The 15,198-nt window shown below is 45.5% G+C and overlaps 1 protein-coding gene across 1 annotated transcript; it reads left to right on the forward strand.

The window, feature by feature from the left end:
- The first annotated feature begins 8,005 nt into the window (after positions 1-8,005).
- Positions 8,006-14,437, forward strand: LOC143408075 (glutathione S-transferase theta-4). Its single transcript, XM_076867379.1, has 5 exons — positions 8,006-8,117; positions 9,373-9,460; positions 11,295-11,445; positions 12,576-12,752; positions 14,243-14,437. Exons 1-5 carry the CDS (start codon positions 8,006-8,008, stop codon positions 14,435-14,437), a joined length of 723 nt encoding a protein of 240 aa, XP_076723494.1.
- Positions 14,438-15,198: the final 761 nt, after the last annotated feature.

The following is a 15,198-nucleotide window of genomic DNA, read 5'->3' on the forward strand; positions in this document are numbered from 1 at the left end:
GTGAATCGTATTTCTAAGATTCCTGCTTTTATGCTCTTCATTACCTGTGTTGTGGCCTTGGTGTCCCCTGTGCTTATTCTACGACAATTTTGTGTCATTCCCAGCCTGGAGTGCTCCAATCTGACTAGAATAAAGACTCATTCTGTTTTTTGCCCCTTTTTATCTTTTTCATTTTGTTCTAATCCCCTGTCTCTGGCTCCGGGAGGAGCTCTGTACAGGCAGAACATCAGGTGTGTTTGACAGTAATTCTCAGGTGCAGCATATATAACCAATAAGAGACTAAATCCACAATATATAAAAAGCTCCTAAAAATCAATTACATGAAGGAAAACAAACCAAAAAAAAAAAAATGGCAAACACTATCTGTGTTTTAAAAATAGTAAAGATTCTGGTGGGCATGATTGTGCCTGTAATCTCAGCTACTCTGGAGACTGAGATACAACATAGTCATATTCTATCTCAAAATAAATTTTTTTAAAAAGGGAGGCTGAGAATATAGCATCCTAGCATGCAGTACTGGGGATTAAACGGAGGCCCTCGATTTAATCCCCAGTACTAAAAAAAAGACTGTGAATAAGAAACCAAGAATAATTGCTTTTATTATATTGTTTTATTATATGTATGGGATAAAATTTTGTGCCATTGACCCATATGATTAACTAAAGAAATCTCACAAATATCAAACACCATATAAAACTATTACCAAGGCAATAAAATATTAAATAGCCAATTAGAATTGCAGACTATTACAGGATGAAGATGATGTTTCACAGGACATACTAGTTGTTTTTGAAGTCTAGGAAACTTGAAGGATTTCTTTTAACAAGCACTAGTCTTCCAGGACAGTTTCACAGTAACAGCAAACAGTAGGATTTATACATGGTTACACAAACCTCCGTGTGTATCACACCAGTTATTTTAATAGAGAGCATTCAATATAAAGAATTAGTATCCAGGGCTGGGACTGTAGCTCAGTGGTAAAGTGCTTGCCTTGCATGTGTGAGGCACTAGATTCGTTCCTCAGCACCACATATAAATAAATAAAGATTCTGTGTTTTCATCTACAACTAAAAAACATTTATTAAAAAGAATTAGAATCCAGGTATTAGTGAACCCTAAATACAGACAAACCAGATTATCACAAAGAGTATCACTGCAAGAAGCCCTGCCCTTGGTCCCCATTCCTAGGACTAGGAACCAAGGAAGGACATTGGAATCATGAAAACCTAGGTGCTAGAGGAGGGGCTCCTGAGAACTCAGACTTCCAAGAATGGTAGTACTTAGACCCATGGTATCATCTCCTAAGGGTGCTCCAGCTTCTCAAGAGCTCTTCACAGGAAGCCATGTAGCTGATAGTGGATACATTCTTGTAGGTGATAGTAGCGGTCACTGACAACCTACAAATGGACTTCCTAACAACCTGCTTTTATGCTCTTCATTACCTGTCTTGTGGCCTTGGTGTCCCCTGTGCTTATTCTATGACTATCTTGTGTCATTCCCTTCCTGGAGTGCTCCAAGCAGCAACCAAGCTGTGGCTGTACTGCCCTGGGGGTGGCTGGTGTGTGGCTGCCCTTTTATACACTATTCTGGCTGCCTCTTCCTTTCAGAGATTCCTTGTACTTTTAGGGGCACCCTAACTTGCTCTTCTAGGCTTTTTCCTGCATCTTCCTGGGGTTGAGGATGAGTGGTGGCAGCCTGAACCTTTTTGATCCACCCTGTGTGCTTTTCAGTTGTTTACAGTTGGATGATTTTACTTTTAACAGACACTCCAATAAAGAATAAAACGTAAGCAATAAAGTTAATCAAGACTCCTAATGCAACTTCCTTAACAAGACTCCCAAAACACAAGAAATAAAATCAAGAATTAATAAATGGGATGGACTCAAACTAAAAAGCTTCTTCTCAGCAAAAGAAACAATGAGGTGAACAGACAGCTTACATTTTGGAAGCAAATTTTTGCCACACACAAGTCAGATAGAGCACTAATCTCCAGAATATATAAAGAACTCAAAAAACTTAATGTCCCTAAAACAAACAACCCAATCAATAAATGGGCTAGGATCTGAACAGACACTTCTCAAAAGAAAATATATGTTCAGTTAACAAATATATGAAAAAATATTCAACATCAATAGCAATTAGAGAAATGCAAATCAAAACTACTCTAAGATGTCCTTTCATTTCCTTTCATAGCTATCAAGAATACAGACAACAATAAATGTTGGCAAGATGTGGTGGGGGAAAGGCACACCCATACATTGCTGATGGGACTGCAAATTGGTGCAACCAATCTGGAAACAGTATGGAGATTCCTTAGAATCTTGGAACAGAACCATCATTTGACCAGCTATCCCACTCCTCAGTCTATACCCAAAGGACTTAGTATCAGCATACTATAGTAATACAGCCACATCAATGTTAATAGCAGCTCAATTCACAATAGCTAAACTGTGGAGCCAACCTAGATGTCCTGCAATAGATGAATGGATAACGAAACTGTGGTATATATACCCAATGGAATATTACTCAGCATTAAAAGAGAATAAAATCGTGGCATTTGCAGGTAAATGAATGGAGTTGGAGAATATCATGCTAAGTGAAGCAAGTCAATTCCAAAAAAAAGCCAAGGGTCGAATGTTCTCTCTGAGAAGTGGATGCTGATCCATAATGGGGAGCAGAGAGGCATGGGAAAAATTCATGGTGCTGCAGGAATTCTTGGAGCGGCAGCACAGCGTCCATCCACCTGCCTGCCTGGGGTGCTTTCTGGCCTCCTGCCTGCCTCTGGCAGAGTTGATAGAATCCCTCTTTGGCTTTTTTTCAGATTCTGCAGCTGCCACCCTTCTCAGGTGCAGATCAGGGTGATGTCCCTGTATCCTGTGCTATTGTCTCTGGAGACCTTATCACTGGTGCACCATGTCCAACAGCCTATGACCCCTAGCTGTGATAAGAGGGAGAGGCATGACTGGTAGAATGACATGGGCAAGTGGAGGCTTTTTTAGGTAGAGAACAAACCCAGGAGGCCCATAACCCTATCCTGAGTCTCTGGGGCAGGCAGTTTCTGCAAAAGTTACATTAGGAGGGGCTGGGGATGTGGCTCAAGTGGTAGCGCGCTCGCCTGGCATGTGTGCGGCCCGGGTTCGATCCTCACCACCACATACAAAGATGTTGTGTCTGACAAAAACTAAAAAATAAATATTAAAAAAATTCTCTCTATCTCTCCCTCTCACTCTCTTTAAAAAAAAAAAAAAAGTTACGTTAGGAGTCCTCTTGAAGGAATAACAGACACAATAAAGACTTCTCTCTTATCATCTGTCCTTGTCCATCCCCTCCATTGATTATTTTCTCTGATTTCACTCTCCACTGAATGAATAAATGAACAAAGGAATGGATGTTTCTCTGCTCTTTTCTTATCCCTATTTCCCCTTATTGCTTTCCTTTTTCTCTGGCTATTCTTTTCATCTCCCATTTCAGGGTGTCTCCCCAGATCCCTGATGGCAAATCTGGATGAGGAGCTGCCTGCATAGAGTAGATATGTTGGGCCCCAGGGCATCAGGCCAAGGGTTTTCGGCACTCCTGGGCATGCCCCAGAACTGGGTCCAGCTTCCCATCACAAGTCTTGCTGGGAAACAGATGATTCTGCTGGACCTACCTAGTTTCAATTCTTGTCTGTCTGGGCTCCACATCAGCCAGTTCATGAAGGATACTGGTTCCTAGGGGGCTGCCTGGCCCTGGGAAAGGGCCCATGTTTGTTGTGCTCCCAGTGACTCCTAGAGAGTACTGATGGCCCGGCCAGGGGTGCAAGACTTGCACGTATGTCTTGGTCTCTCACTCCCAAGAGCACCAACCATAGTCCCAGAACTTCTCACAGTGACCCTATAGAATGGCCAAGGGTTGCGAGGTGTCCACCCACCAAGCTAAGCCATGTGCTATTCTTGAAACCAGACATAGTATCAGCCCCCTGCAAACCACAAAACCTGTAAATATGTGTTGGGGGCATGCCCTCCAAAGTTCTGTCCACTGGAAACTTTCAGTTCCTGTGAAAAGAGTAGGGAAAGCATTATGGTCCGCTTGTGTGGGCCAGGAAGGTGTGGCCAGAGAGTGGCTCCTGTTTCCTCAGGTTCCAAAGTGGGCCCCTACTTCCATTCCAAAGGCCAGGGAGGGGTGGTGGCTCAGTGGGCACTGGGTCACCAGCCCACTGGGTCTGGAGGAAGTAGGTTTCAGGGAGGAGCACAGAATACTGGACCAATTTTGGGAGAAGGGTACGGTCCAGAAGGGTGAGCAGCCAGGTCATGTGCTGAGTCTCCCCTCCTCTCTGCCCACAAAAACAACACCTCTACCCTGGATTCCTAAAGGTGAACCCCCTGGGTAAGGTGCTCCCCCCCTCAGGGATGGTGACTTCCTGCTGACTGGGAGCTAATGGTGAGCTGGTACCCACTGTTGGGTGTGTGGGAGACTCCCCGCTGAAGTTAAGTTTCTGTCCCTGGAGAACATCACAGAATCCCTTACCCCTCCCGCTCCTCTCTGAAGGGCGCCAAATTCAAAAATTTTCTCCACCAATCCCCTTGGGACACAGTGTCCATTCCCCCAATCCTGAGTCACCCTGCCAATCCTCACCTGCCATGTCACCTATGCAACCCTTCTTTAGCCGAAGCTTGCTAGCTCCCACTCTCTGCCCTCTTTCTCTTCTTTCTCTCCTCTCTCTGCTCTCTTTCTCTTTCTCTCTGTTCTCTTCCCTCTTACTCTCTGCTCTCTGCTCTTTGCTCTATGCTCTATGCCCTCCTCCTCTCCTCTCTCTGCTCTCTGCCTCTCCTTTCTTCCCCTTTGGGCAGCCCCCCAATAAAATCTCTTGGTTGAATCTGTCTTGGATGAGTCACTCGCCTTTCACACTCATGAGCCAGCATCAGGCTCTGTCTCAGTTCTAGGGCTCAGGATGTTGGGAACAGGTAAAGGGTATATAGAAGAGAGCTGATCACCCCTGGCCTGCAGATCTTTCCAAATTACTGGCAGCCTGCCCAGCTCAGAGACAAGGGCTAGACCCAGGGGCCACTTAAAGGTAAGAGCCAGGAGGCTGGAGCCTGGCTAGAGCCTGAGATGGCTAGAGCTGCAGGCTGGAGGGAGGGCATAGGTCAACTAGCCAAATCTGGATAACTTGGAGCCAGTGGGCAAGTTGTGGGATGAAGGTTAGTGCTTCCCTGAATGTCCTCAGTATATCCTTTCAGAATCCTAAAAGCTAGGCACTCCCAGGGTCAGATTGCACTTTGAATCCCAGCTCCCCACTTTCTGTTCTCTGTGTCCTTGGGCAGGTCAAAGAACTTTGTGCCCCAGGTTTCTCCTTTGTAACATGGGAAAAGAAATGTCGCCACCTAAGAGAGAGAGAGAGAGAGAGAGAGAGAGAGAGAGAGAGAGAGAGAGGAAGAAGAAGAGGAGGAGGAGGAGGAGGAGGAGGAGGAGGAGAAGGAAGAAAAACAAATAGAAATATCACCACCTCCCGGGTATTGCCTGAGGATGGAAAATGGATCCCAATGCTAGAAATCCAACGCTAGAAATCAAGAAAGGCCTCCCTCAGGCCTGAGGCACTAGGAAGGGAACTTGGAGACCCTCTGGACATGGCCCACATGGCAGAACTGCCTTCCTCATACTGAATAGGAAACTTGATACCAGGTAGCAAGGCCTGGACCCAGAGGGCAGGTCTGGGCCACAGCTAGGAGGGCAGGCTGGACTATGAGCCTAGAGAGGAAGTAAGTTAGATAGAGAGGAATGGAGTGGTCTGGGGAAGATGCTGCCTGGAGAAGCATGGGATTGTGGGGAGGTTCTCCCCTGGAGATGGAGTTGGGGAGAAACCTGGTCAAATCACCCTGAGTACAAGCAAAAAAGCTTTCTTCACCCTGATAGGGCATTCAGAAGAGCCCTGACATCCCTGCCTCCATTCTGGCATCCTTTTATACCTGAGCCACAAATATGAGCCAGCAGCATACAGAGAGTCACTGCTCAGAACTGCAGGCCTGCACCTGTGTCAGCGGGTACCTGGTATGTCAGCATCCATACAGATGCTGGAGACCAGTGTCTGTGCAAGGTGAGCCTCCTTGGCTCTATTATGCAGCTGGGGTAGGAGCCAGGACCCTAGAGCAGTAGATACCTGTTGTCATACATATTGCCTCATTTCCACTGTCCTGGGCAGATAATCACCAATCCATCAAAATACTTTCCCTTCTGAGTGAATGAATGAAGCCTCAGAATCCTGAGGTGGGCATTACTAATCAATGGTGGCAAGGAAAAAAATAGAGAGGAAATCAGAGAAGGTTGGAAGAAGGGCTTAAGATAAACTGTTCTCTCTCCTTCTAAACCAGTCTCTCCTGTCCCTCTTCTTGGACAGCCTGTGGGTGCTGCACAACTAGAGTGGCTGTTGGATAGGCCGACATCAGTCCTATAGCACCTGAATGAGATGGTCTTGATGACCAGGCAAGTCTCCTGGGTAGACTTGATGGCACTGATAGAGCTGATGCAGGTGAGGCTTTCCTACATCCCTGCCTTCTGCGGGGACACAAGGCATGAAGCTGAGGACTCAGCCAGCTGCCCTCTCTCCCCAGCCCCACTTCCATTGGCTATAACTTCTTCCAAGACTGACCCAACTGGCAGTGTGGTGGGTCCTTGGGGAGGTCACTCTCCGTGCTGATCTCTTTAAGGAGGCCTACAAGCTCATACTCTAGTCTTGGGACCCCCTCAAGGCCCAGCTGGACCCCCAGCAGGCCCAGAAGCTGGTGCAGCTTCTGCAGAAGCCAGCTCTGTTGATGGGTACAGCCTGATCACTCCCCTGAATTTGGCTGTTTGTAATAAACACACTCTGTACTCTCTGCCTATGCCTCACTCTGTCCCCAGGAAGTGATGCCTATCTCATTTCTGAGCTGAGGCCTAGAAAGACAGGGAATCTTTCAAAATCACACAGCACAGAGCAGCATTCAGGCCTCACCACAGGTCTCTAGTTCATTTCCTCAGTCTCCCGAGCAGTCTACTCACTGTGGTCCTAATCCAGGCCAGGAAGTTTCTGGGCTTCATTATATGGCATGATCGGGCTGACCACACCCTCAGATCCCTGTTGGTATTGTCCCTGATGTCCCCTGAGCTCCCACAGTGTGCTATAGTCAACTTTCCATCACTGTAAGGAAACTATCTGAGATAATTGATTTATAATGAGGAAAAGGTTATTTTGGGTCAGAGTTTCAGAGTTTTCAGTGCATGATTAAGTGGACCAGTCTCCAGTCTGGCGGGGGTGTTCAAGAAAATACAGGAAATGTATAACAGAGCAAACTGCTTACTTCACAGCCAGAAAGCAAAGGAGAAAAAAAGAGGAAGAGATTGGTGTCTCACAATTCCCTTCAAGGGCATGCCCCCAGCCACCTAACTTCCTTCCATTAGGCCTCACTGTCTAAGGGCTCCACCTAATAGCACCTAATAGCACCACTCTGGGGACCAAGGCTTTAGCATATGGGCCTTTGGAAGACATTCAAGATCCCAACTATAGCACCCAGCTTCTGTGTCTCATTCTCTCAATTCAGACTAAATTTCCTTGTGGATAGTCCCAGTCCCTACTTTTGACCCTGAAAGTTTAGTTCTCATTGCCTCCTTCTGAGTCTGGACCTTGCAAAGTCCTTTACAAAAAGGACTACACTGAAGGCCTGGCCCTGGGAATTCTCATGCATGACCCCTTCTCAGACAGGCTACCTTTAAGGCAGAACCACGGGGGCAACAGGCATAAACCAGCACCTGCTTCCCCTCCACCAACCCTTTGCCAAGAACCTCTCCCCACTCTTAGTTCTCTTCAGAATCCCTGCTATTGTGAGAGTTCTAGGTTTCCTTGTCTTATGACAACACCAAGGGAAACAAGAAGTTCCAGAATGTGGGGTCCTGGGCTTAGGTCAGAGAGGGCACAGGGTCAGGGGCTCAGGCTGAACACAGACTCAGGTCTGTGCTTGGTCTGCTGGGGCTCTGGGGCCCAGGAAGTGTCAGCATGGTCCTGGAGCTCTACATGGATCTTCTGTCAGCATCCTGCCGCGCTGTCTACATCTTTGCCAAGAAGAATGGCATAGCCTTTGACTTCCAGTTTGTAGATCTGCTGAAAGGTCAGTCCCTACGACTACCCAGGTCTCATTCTGAGGTGCAGCTAGAACACCCAGGAGGGTGTTTTTTGAGAAGCAGGGACAGAAACCAAGGCCACTCTCCACAAAAGTCTGCAGGGGAATAAAAGGTGCCCAAAGTGTCAAGGTACACAGTCTGCATCTCTGTCTAACCCACCTTAGTCAGAGTCCCCACTAATGATGGTGAGATGAACAGACTCTCTGAGAGAAAAAGGGAAGGAAGGACTTCTAGAGAATCCCTGAGCACCCAGTTTGCACCCTCACCATCTCCTTGTGGGGGTCTTGCATCTTGTTATCTATAGCACCTGCCAATCAGAAAGGTAGTCATTCCCCACATGAGAGTGCAGCTGTTGTTCAGTCCATCTCCATTTTTCCAGGTGTTCAAGCTTGTTTAGATGACTGGGGATGTAGCTCAGTGGTAGAGCTCTTGCCTAGCATGTGAAAGACCCTGGATGCCATCCCAAGTACCCGTCCCTCCAAAAATTATATGAAGAGCAAACCTGCTCAGGGTTACACCGACCTCACAAGAATGTCATGGGAATCAAACACCAGCCCCACCCCAAGAATAGAGGAGGTTCTAAAAGCTCAGCTTATGCAGACAGAAGCCTCTAGATTGTAGATAAGGAGACAATGTAACTATGGAATGAATGAGGTATAATTGGAGCCCTAAGAAATGTTTCCACTTAGAAGCATCTGATTAAGGAGTCAAGAGTCCTGATTCCTGCTCCCAGTGGAGTTCTGCATTCAGATCTAATGACCCTGATTGCCTATGAGGGATTCCTTTTTGGACACTCAGCTGTGTTCAGGCAGCTGTGGCTGCCCTGTTCCACTTAAAGAGGGGGCAGAGTGAAGGAGTGTCAGGAATAGCGGGCAGGTCCTTAGGGCTCCTGTTCATTCAGAAGCTGTGGCTTCAGGTAGTGGTGGAATAGGAGCTGGAGACCTTCAGTTTTGGGAGCCAAAAGACTGTCTTGGTTCCAGGGCACAAGGGTCACCAAGTCTGGGGTATGGGCAGGGTAGAAGGTAGAAGTCCTGATCCTGGCTCCTATTCTGTTGCTGACTTGCCCCAGGGTCATATGGGCCTTTGGAAAAGACATTCAAGATCCAAACTATAGCACCCAGCTTCTGTGTCTTATTCCTTAAGGCCTCAGTTTCCCCTTCTGGATGAAATAGGGAGAAATTTCTGTTTCTAGGAAGCAGAGATAGGATCCCAACAGCCTCAGACCCTCCCTGCTCCTCTCAGGTCATCACCATAGCAAGGAATACATTGAGATCAACCCCCTGAGGAAGCTGCCCAGCCTCAAAGATGGAAAATTTATCTTATCTGAAAGGTAAGTGACCTTCCAGTACTCTGGGGATGGAATCCAGGGCCTTGTAGATGTTAGGCAAGTGCTCTTCCCAGGAAATTTAGTGGGAACCCCCATTGTAGCATTTTTTTGTTTTTAATTTTTTTTTAGTTATAGATGGACACAATATCTTTATTTTATTTATTTATTTATTTTTATGTGGTGCTGAGGATGGAACCCAATGCTTCACATGTGCGAGGCCAGCAGTCTGCCACGGAACCACAACCCTACCCCTATTTACTTATTTATTATTTTTACCATGGAAAATTTCACACATGCACTAAAGGTAAACGCATACTAACTAATATGCATATATGAGTATAACAAACCCACATACCCATCTCCCAGGTCCAGCATTTATCAATTAGGGTTTATTTTGCATTATTCACACCACATCCGGTTCCTCTTCCAGACACCCATAAATATTCAGTTCACACCCATTCCACTTATAAATGTTTAGGAATATGTCTCTAAGAGATAAAAACTCTTCAAAAACGCACCACCCCAATACTAATATGACAATAAAATTAACAACAATTCTTGGACTTCAGAAAATATCCATCTCCTAGTCAAAAATCTCTAATTATCTCATAAATATTTTTTGGCAGTTTGTTTGAATCAGGGTCCAAAAAAGTTCTGAGTATTACAGTTGTTTCATCTCTCTCTTATGCCTTTCTACCTATAGCCCCCTGTCTTACTCCATCTTGGGTTGCTATCACTGAATAGTACTGACTGGTAAATTTATAGCAAATAAAGGTTGAATTTATCCCATGGTTCAGGATGTCAAAAAATCTAAGAGCATGGAGCTGTCATCTGCTTTGCATTGGCTGAGGGCTCTCCCTCTGGATCATAGCATGCCACAAAGAATTACATGATGAGACAGAGCAAGCAAGCCAGAGAGAGCTTGCTTTTATATCAAATCCACTCCTTTGGCAAACCATTAATCCAGTAACTCTTTTATCTGAAAATGGATTAATTCATTTATGGGGCCTCTTCATTCTTAATGGTCCAATCTCCTAATACCTTACAGCAGGGATTAAATCTCAACCCGAGTTTTGATACAGACATTTAAACTGTAGCATCCTCTCCATTCCCTGACCTCTTTGTCTTAGCATATTTATTATTAATTATGATGAAGAAATTGGGTCCTTTGTCCTGTGGAGGCAATGCCTAGGACCCATCCATCACCAGAATGTCTCCAATATGTACTGCATTCCCAGGCCTCTGTTCCTAATTCCATCCCACAAATACCAGAAACCCTTGCTTGGGTATTACTGGATGCTGGAGCTATCATCTTGGCCTTTCTGTTATCAATTCTGACCCTTCATCCAGCACTAGAGAAATGGATTCTCTCTCATCCCTTATAATCTTAAGAATTAAGTCCAAACTTCCCTGCATTTCCAAGGGCCTCCATACTTGGGCTCAACAGCATCTGACTATCTCTCTTCACTCCCTGACCGCCCCTGTCCACTTTATGGTTTACTTGCCTGCCCTCCATTTCCCAAAATTTACCTCATGCCCTCTTACCCTGGTGTTTTGACATACGTTGTTTCTCCTGGCTAAACTGCCCTTTCTTATGCCATCCAATGACTCCTGCTCACCCTGCAGGTCTCCTTCCCTGCCCTTGCTGATTAGTAGACTGACAGCTTGGGGGAGACCTTTCCCTGGGTCCTTTGGACTCCTTCTCCTGGAAGAATGTCAGCATCTAGACCTGATTGTGGCTGGAAGCCCCAGCAATTGCGCCCTGGCCACGCTGGGGTGGTCAGCGTTGGAGACTTCAGAAGATAAGAGCAGTTGTCCTGATCTGCCCTTTCTGCAGTGTGGCCATCCTTTTTTACCTGTGCCGAAGGTACAGCACACCCTCCCACTGGTACCCACCAGACCTGCACTCACGGGCCCGTGTGGATGAGTTCATGGCCTGGCAGCACACGGCCATTCAGCTGCCCATGAGCAAGATACTCTGGATCAAGGTAAATGGGGCCATGTCTGGGGATTGGGGACAAGGAGGAAAGGAGTTAGGAAGCCTAGAGTCCAGTCCCAGCCCTGCTGACCACTAATGAGCTCAAGAAAAATCTTCCTCCCTCTTTGAGCTTTATTTCACCTGCTCCCCCTCCTGCCTTCCTTATAGAGTTGCTGGGAATGTGGAATGAGCCATTGAGTATGACAGAGTCTTGTTAAGACAAGGAAAAAAACACCCAAGAAGGGCTGATATGACTCAAGTCAGGACAGGATTCAAAAAAAATCATTCTGAACTAGAGAATGTAAAGGACCCATTGAGATTAGAAAACTTGAAGATGATAAATAACATATGTGTCCTTACTTCTAATCCTAAGCCTATGTCTTAGTCCATCTTTCATTGTTGTAACAGAACATCTGAAGTTGGGTAGCTTATTTTTAAAAAGAGAGAGAGAGGGAGAGGGAGAGGGAGAGAGAGAGGGAGAGGGAGGGAGGGAGGGAGAGAGAGAGAGAGAGAGAGAGAGAGAGAGAGGGAGAGATTGAGATTTATTTTGCTCACAGTTTTGGAGGCTGAAAGTCCAAACAAATGGCACCAGATCTGGTAAAAGCCTCATGGCAGATGTCATCACAGTGGGAACGTATAAGAAGGATCACATTGTAAGACGGGAAGCCAGAAAATGGGGAGGGGCCAGTCTTGCTCTTTGGAAAAACTTGCTCTTTTAAGAACTAACTCAGTGTCCCTTGAGAATTACCTTAATTCCTTCTAAGGGCAGTGACCCCAGTGATATACTACTAATCTTCACACCTTTTAAAGGTTTTACCACCTTTCACATTGTTCTACTTGGGACCAAATTTCCAACATATGAATCCTTGGGGAGTACACTCAAACCAAATATAAACCATAGCAACCTATGCAAACATTACTAACCAGTCATAGGATTCACTCTTGATAAGGTCTCAAAATCCTTCTGATTACATGGCACCAGGCAAAATCTACCAATCAGATCTGCTAAAATAGATGAAATTACTTTACAGCCCTTGGTACTGTCCACTATGTTTCTAGCAGACAAGGATATAGAGACCTGGAGGGACAGATGAAACAGAATTGTAGCTTCCATTTCCTTCCTCTCCCCCACCTGGTCAGTTGCTGATCCCAATGATCACAGGTGAGGAAGTTTCAGCTGATAAGACAGAACAGGTGCTGGAAGAGGTGAAGCAAAACATGCAGTTCTTCGAGGAGAAGTTTCTACAGGACAAGCTGTTCATCACTGGGGACCACATCTCACTGGCTGACTTGGTAGCTCTAATGGAGATGATGCAGGTGTGGGGTGGGGTGATGGGGGGTGGTCAGAGGATGGGCAGAAGCAGGAAACTTCTGTGATCAGTGTACCCACAACTTGAGAATAGACTGTCAAAGCAAGAGAAGCAGGCATGCCCATCCTGAGGATTGTGGGAACCAGATCTGGGTGCCTAGATTACATTTGGGAAGCACAGAAGGTTTTGAATCAGGAAAGATCATGATCATCTGTCTTGGCAAGGCTTCCACAGCATGTGGAGGAACTAGAGGATGAACCTAGAATACAGAGAATACCACATTTCTCACATTTCTCAGTCCATGTCTCCTCCTCCTCCTCCTCCTATGGGATTTTCTTTTTTCTTTTTTTTTCTTTTTTCTTTTTTTTTTTTTTTTTTTTTTGAAACTGGGGGTGGAACCCAGGGCTTTGTGAATGCAAGGCAGATGCTTTGCACTGAGCTACCTTCTGGCCCCACTATAGGATTTTCCAGGAAATGTTAAGAGGTCTTGCCTCTTTTCCAGAGCTCTATACAGAGAGTAGTATGGGTAAAGCTCTCTTGATTCTGGGTCTGAGGGGTATCCATTATGCATTTGGAGGCATGCAGGGGTGTTGGGGCATTAATGTGGCCTTTACATGCTGGGAAGAGTAGCTAGTTTGGAGCTAGCTGGTACGTGCAGGATGAATAATTTAACCCTGGCCAGTGTCTTGAGAGCTGGTATGGTCTCTGGCTGGTATGAAAAGTAGCCACTTTGGTCCCTGGTCAATGTGCAGTACAGACCAGCACCAGGAAAAACTATTCAAGTATGTCTCAAGTATACAGCCCAATGCTTCACTTGCATTCTTTACCTTTCACCCACATCGACCTCTCATGAGCCTCCTGAAAACCTTGGTTAATTATTTTTATTTTATTTTCTTTTTTTAGGTACATATTTATTTTTTAGTTGTAGATGGACACAACATATTTTATTTTTATTTTTATGTGGTGCTGAGGATTGAACCCAGTGCCTCACATGGACCAGGCAAGCACTCTACCACTGAGCCACAACCCCAGCCCCTAGGTTATATATTTCTTAAACAAGCAAGACAAATCTGTAGGCAGGTTGCCTCCTGGGTCTCCTCTTTCATCCCCTGTGTTTGATCACAGAGAAGAGTTCAATGTGGGGAGAACAGAACTGAGTTCTTCCACCAATTCCCTTGGGAACAAGGAATCTACCTGGAAATGGGTAGGAACCATGGGGGGGTGGGTTCAAGCCAGAGAAGTGGGAACTACCTGGATCAGGGATCACCTAGAGAGGGGTTCAGGGGCCTTGGAGCAAGACCAGTGACCAAGAACCCTGGGGGATTCTGAAATACCTATTCCTACCCCACATCTATGACATAGTTTGTGACCCCTTGTCTGGGTCTTGGGGGCCGGAGGATGACTAACCCTTTGTAAAGGCAGACGGGGAGGGCCTTTGAGGCTATAGTAGAAGACCCAAGTGGCACTGACCACATCTTCCTCTTTATCTATCTACAGCCCATGGGGACCAATTATAACGTTTTCCTCAGCTCCAAGCTGGCTGAGTGGCGCATGAGAGTAGAGCTGGCAATTGGCTCTGGCCTCTTCTGGGATGCCCATGACCGGCTGTTGAAGTTGGCAGAATGGGACTGTTCAACACTGGATCCACTTGTCAAAGACAGAATTTCTGACTTTGTGAAGAAGTCCAAGTGACCCCAGGGGCAGCTGATCCAGCAGGACTTGACTGGTTCAGTCCTCTCAGCCTCCTTCCTTAAAGGAGATACTAAAAAACAACTGTGTTCTTTTGCCCAATAAAGAATTGGAACATCCATCATGACTACTGAGTCCAGAAGAGTTGGTATAAGCATAGAGCCTGATGTGGGAGCAGGTGGTGGTCATGGGTCTTCCCAGTTTCCAAAAAGAATATAAATTCTTTTTGGAAAATTAAAGGTTAAACATGATTATATTGTCAATAATAATAGTTGATTATTTCAATACCCATTTAATAACAGAATAAGATAATTAAGGAGCAATACTATAAACCATTTGGGCCCAGAGACAGTCCTGCAACAATAGCAGAGTAAACATTTCCCTCAAAGGAACATGGGATGTTCTCCAGCATAGACTAAATGTTTGGCCATAAAATAGGTCTCAAATTTAAGAATACTATGTAAATTATGTCTTCTGAACACAATGAAATAGCACTAGAAATTACTAACAGAAGAAAAACTAGAAAATTCACAAGTATGTAGAAATTAAACAACGTACTCATAACCAATGGGTTAAAGAAGAAATCACAGGAAAATTAGAAAGTGCCCTGAATAAATGAAAATGAAAACAGAACATACCAAAATGTATGGAACACAGTATAAGTAGTTCCAAGAGGAAAATGTATGGCTATAAACATATAATTTAAAAAGAATGATCTCTGCTGGGCAGAGTGGTGCATGCCTATAAACCCAGCTACTCAGGAG

Source organism: Callospermophilus lateralis, chromosome 1 (genome assembly GCF_048772815.1).
Source record: "Callospermophilus lateralis isolate mCalLat2 chromosome 1, mCalLat2.hap1, whole genome shotgun sequence".
In the NCBI taxonomy this organism is placed as follows: domain Eukaryota; kingdom Metazoa; phylum Chordata; class Mammalia; order Rodentia; family Sciuridae; genus Callospermophilus; species Callospermophilus lateralis.

Bases quoted from the DNA above. Each gene is read 5' to 3' on its own strand.
- LOC143408075 (XM_076867379.1), top strand. From the start codon at position 8,006: ATGGTCCTGGAGCTCTACATGGATCTTCTGTCAGCATCCTGCCGCGCT. The intron at 9,461-11,294 runs GTAAGTGACCTT...CCCTTTCTGCAG, and splicing joins AAATTTATCTTATCTGAAAG to TGTGGCCATCCTTTTTTACC. The intron at 12,753-14,242 runs GTGTGGGGTGGG...ATCTATCTACAG, and splicing joins CTCTAATGGAGATGATGCAG to CCCATGGGGACCAATTATAA.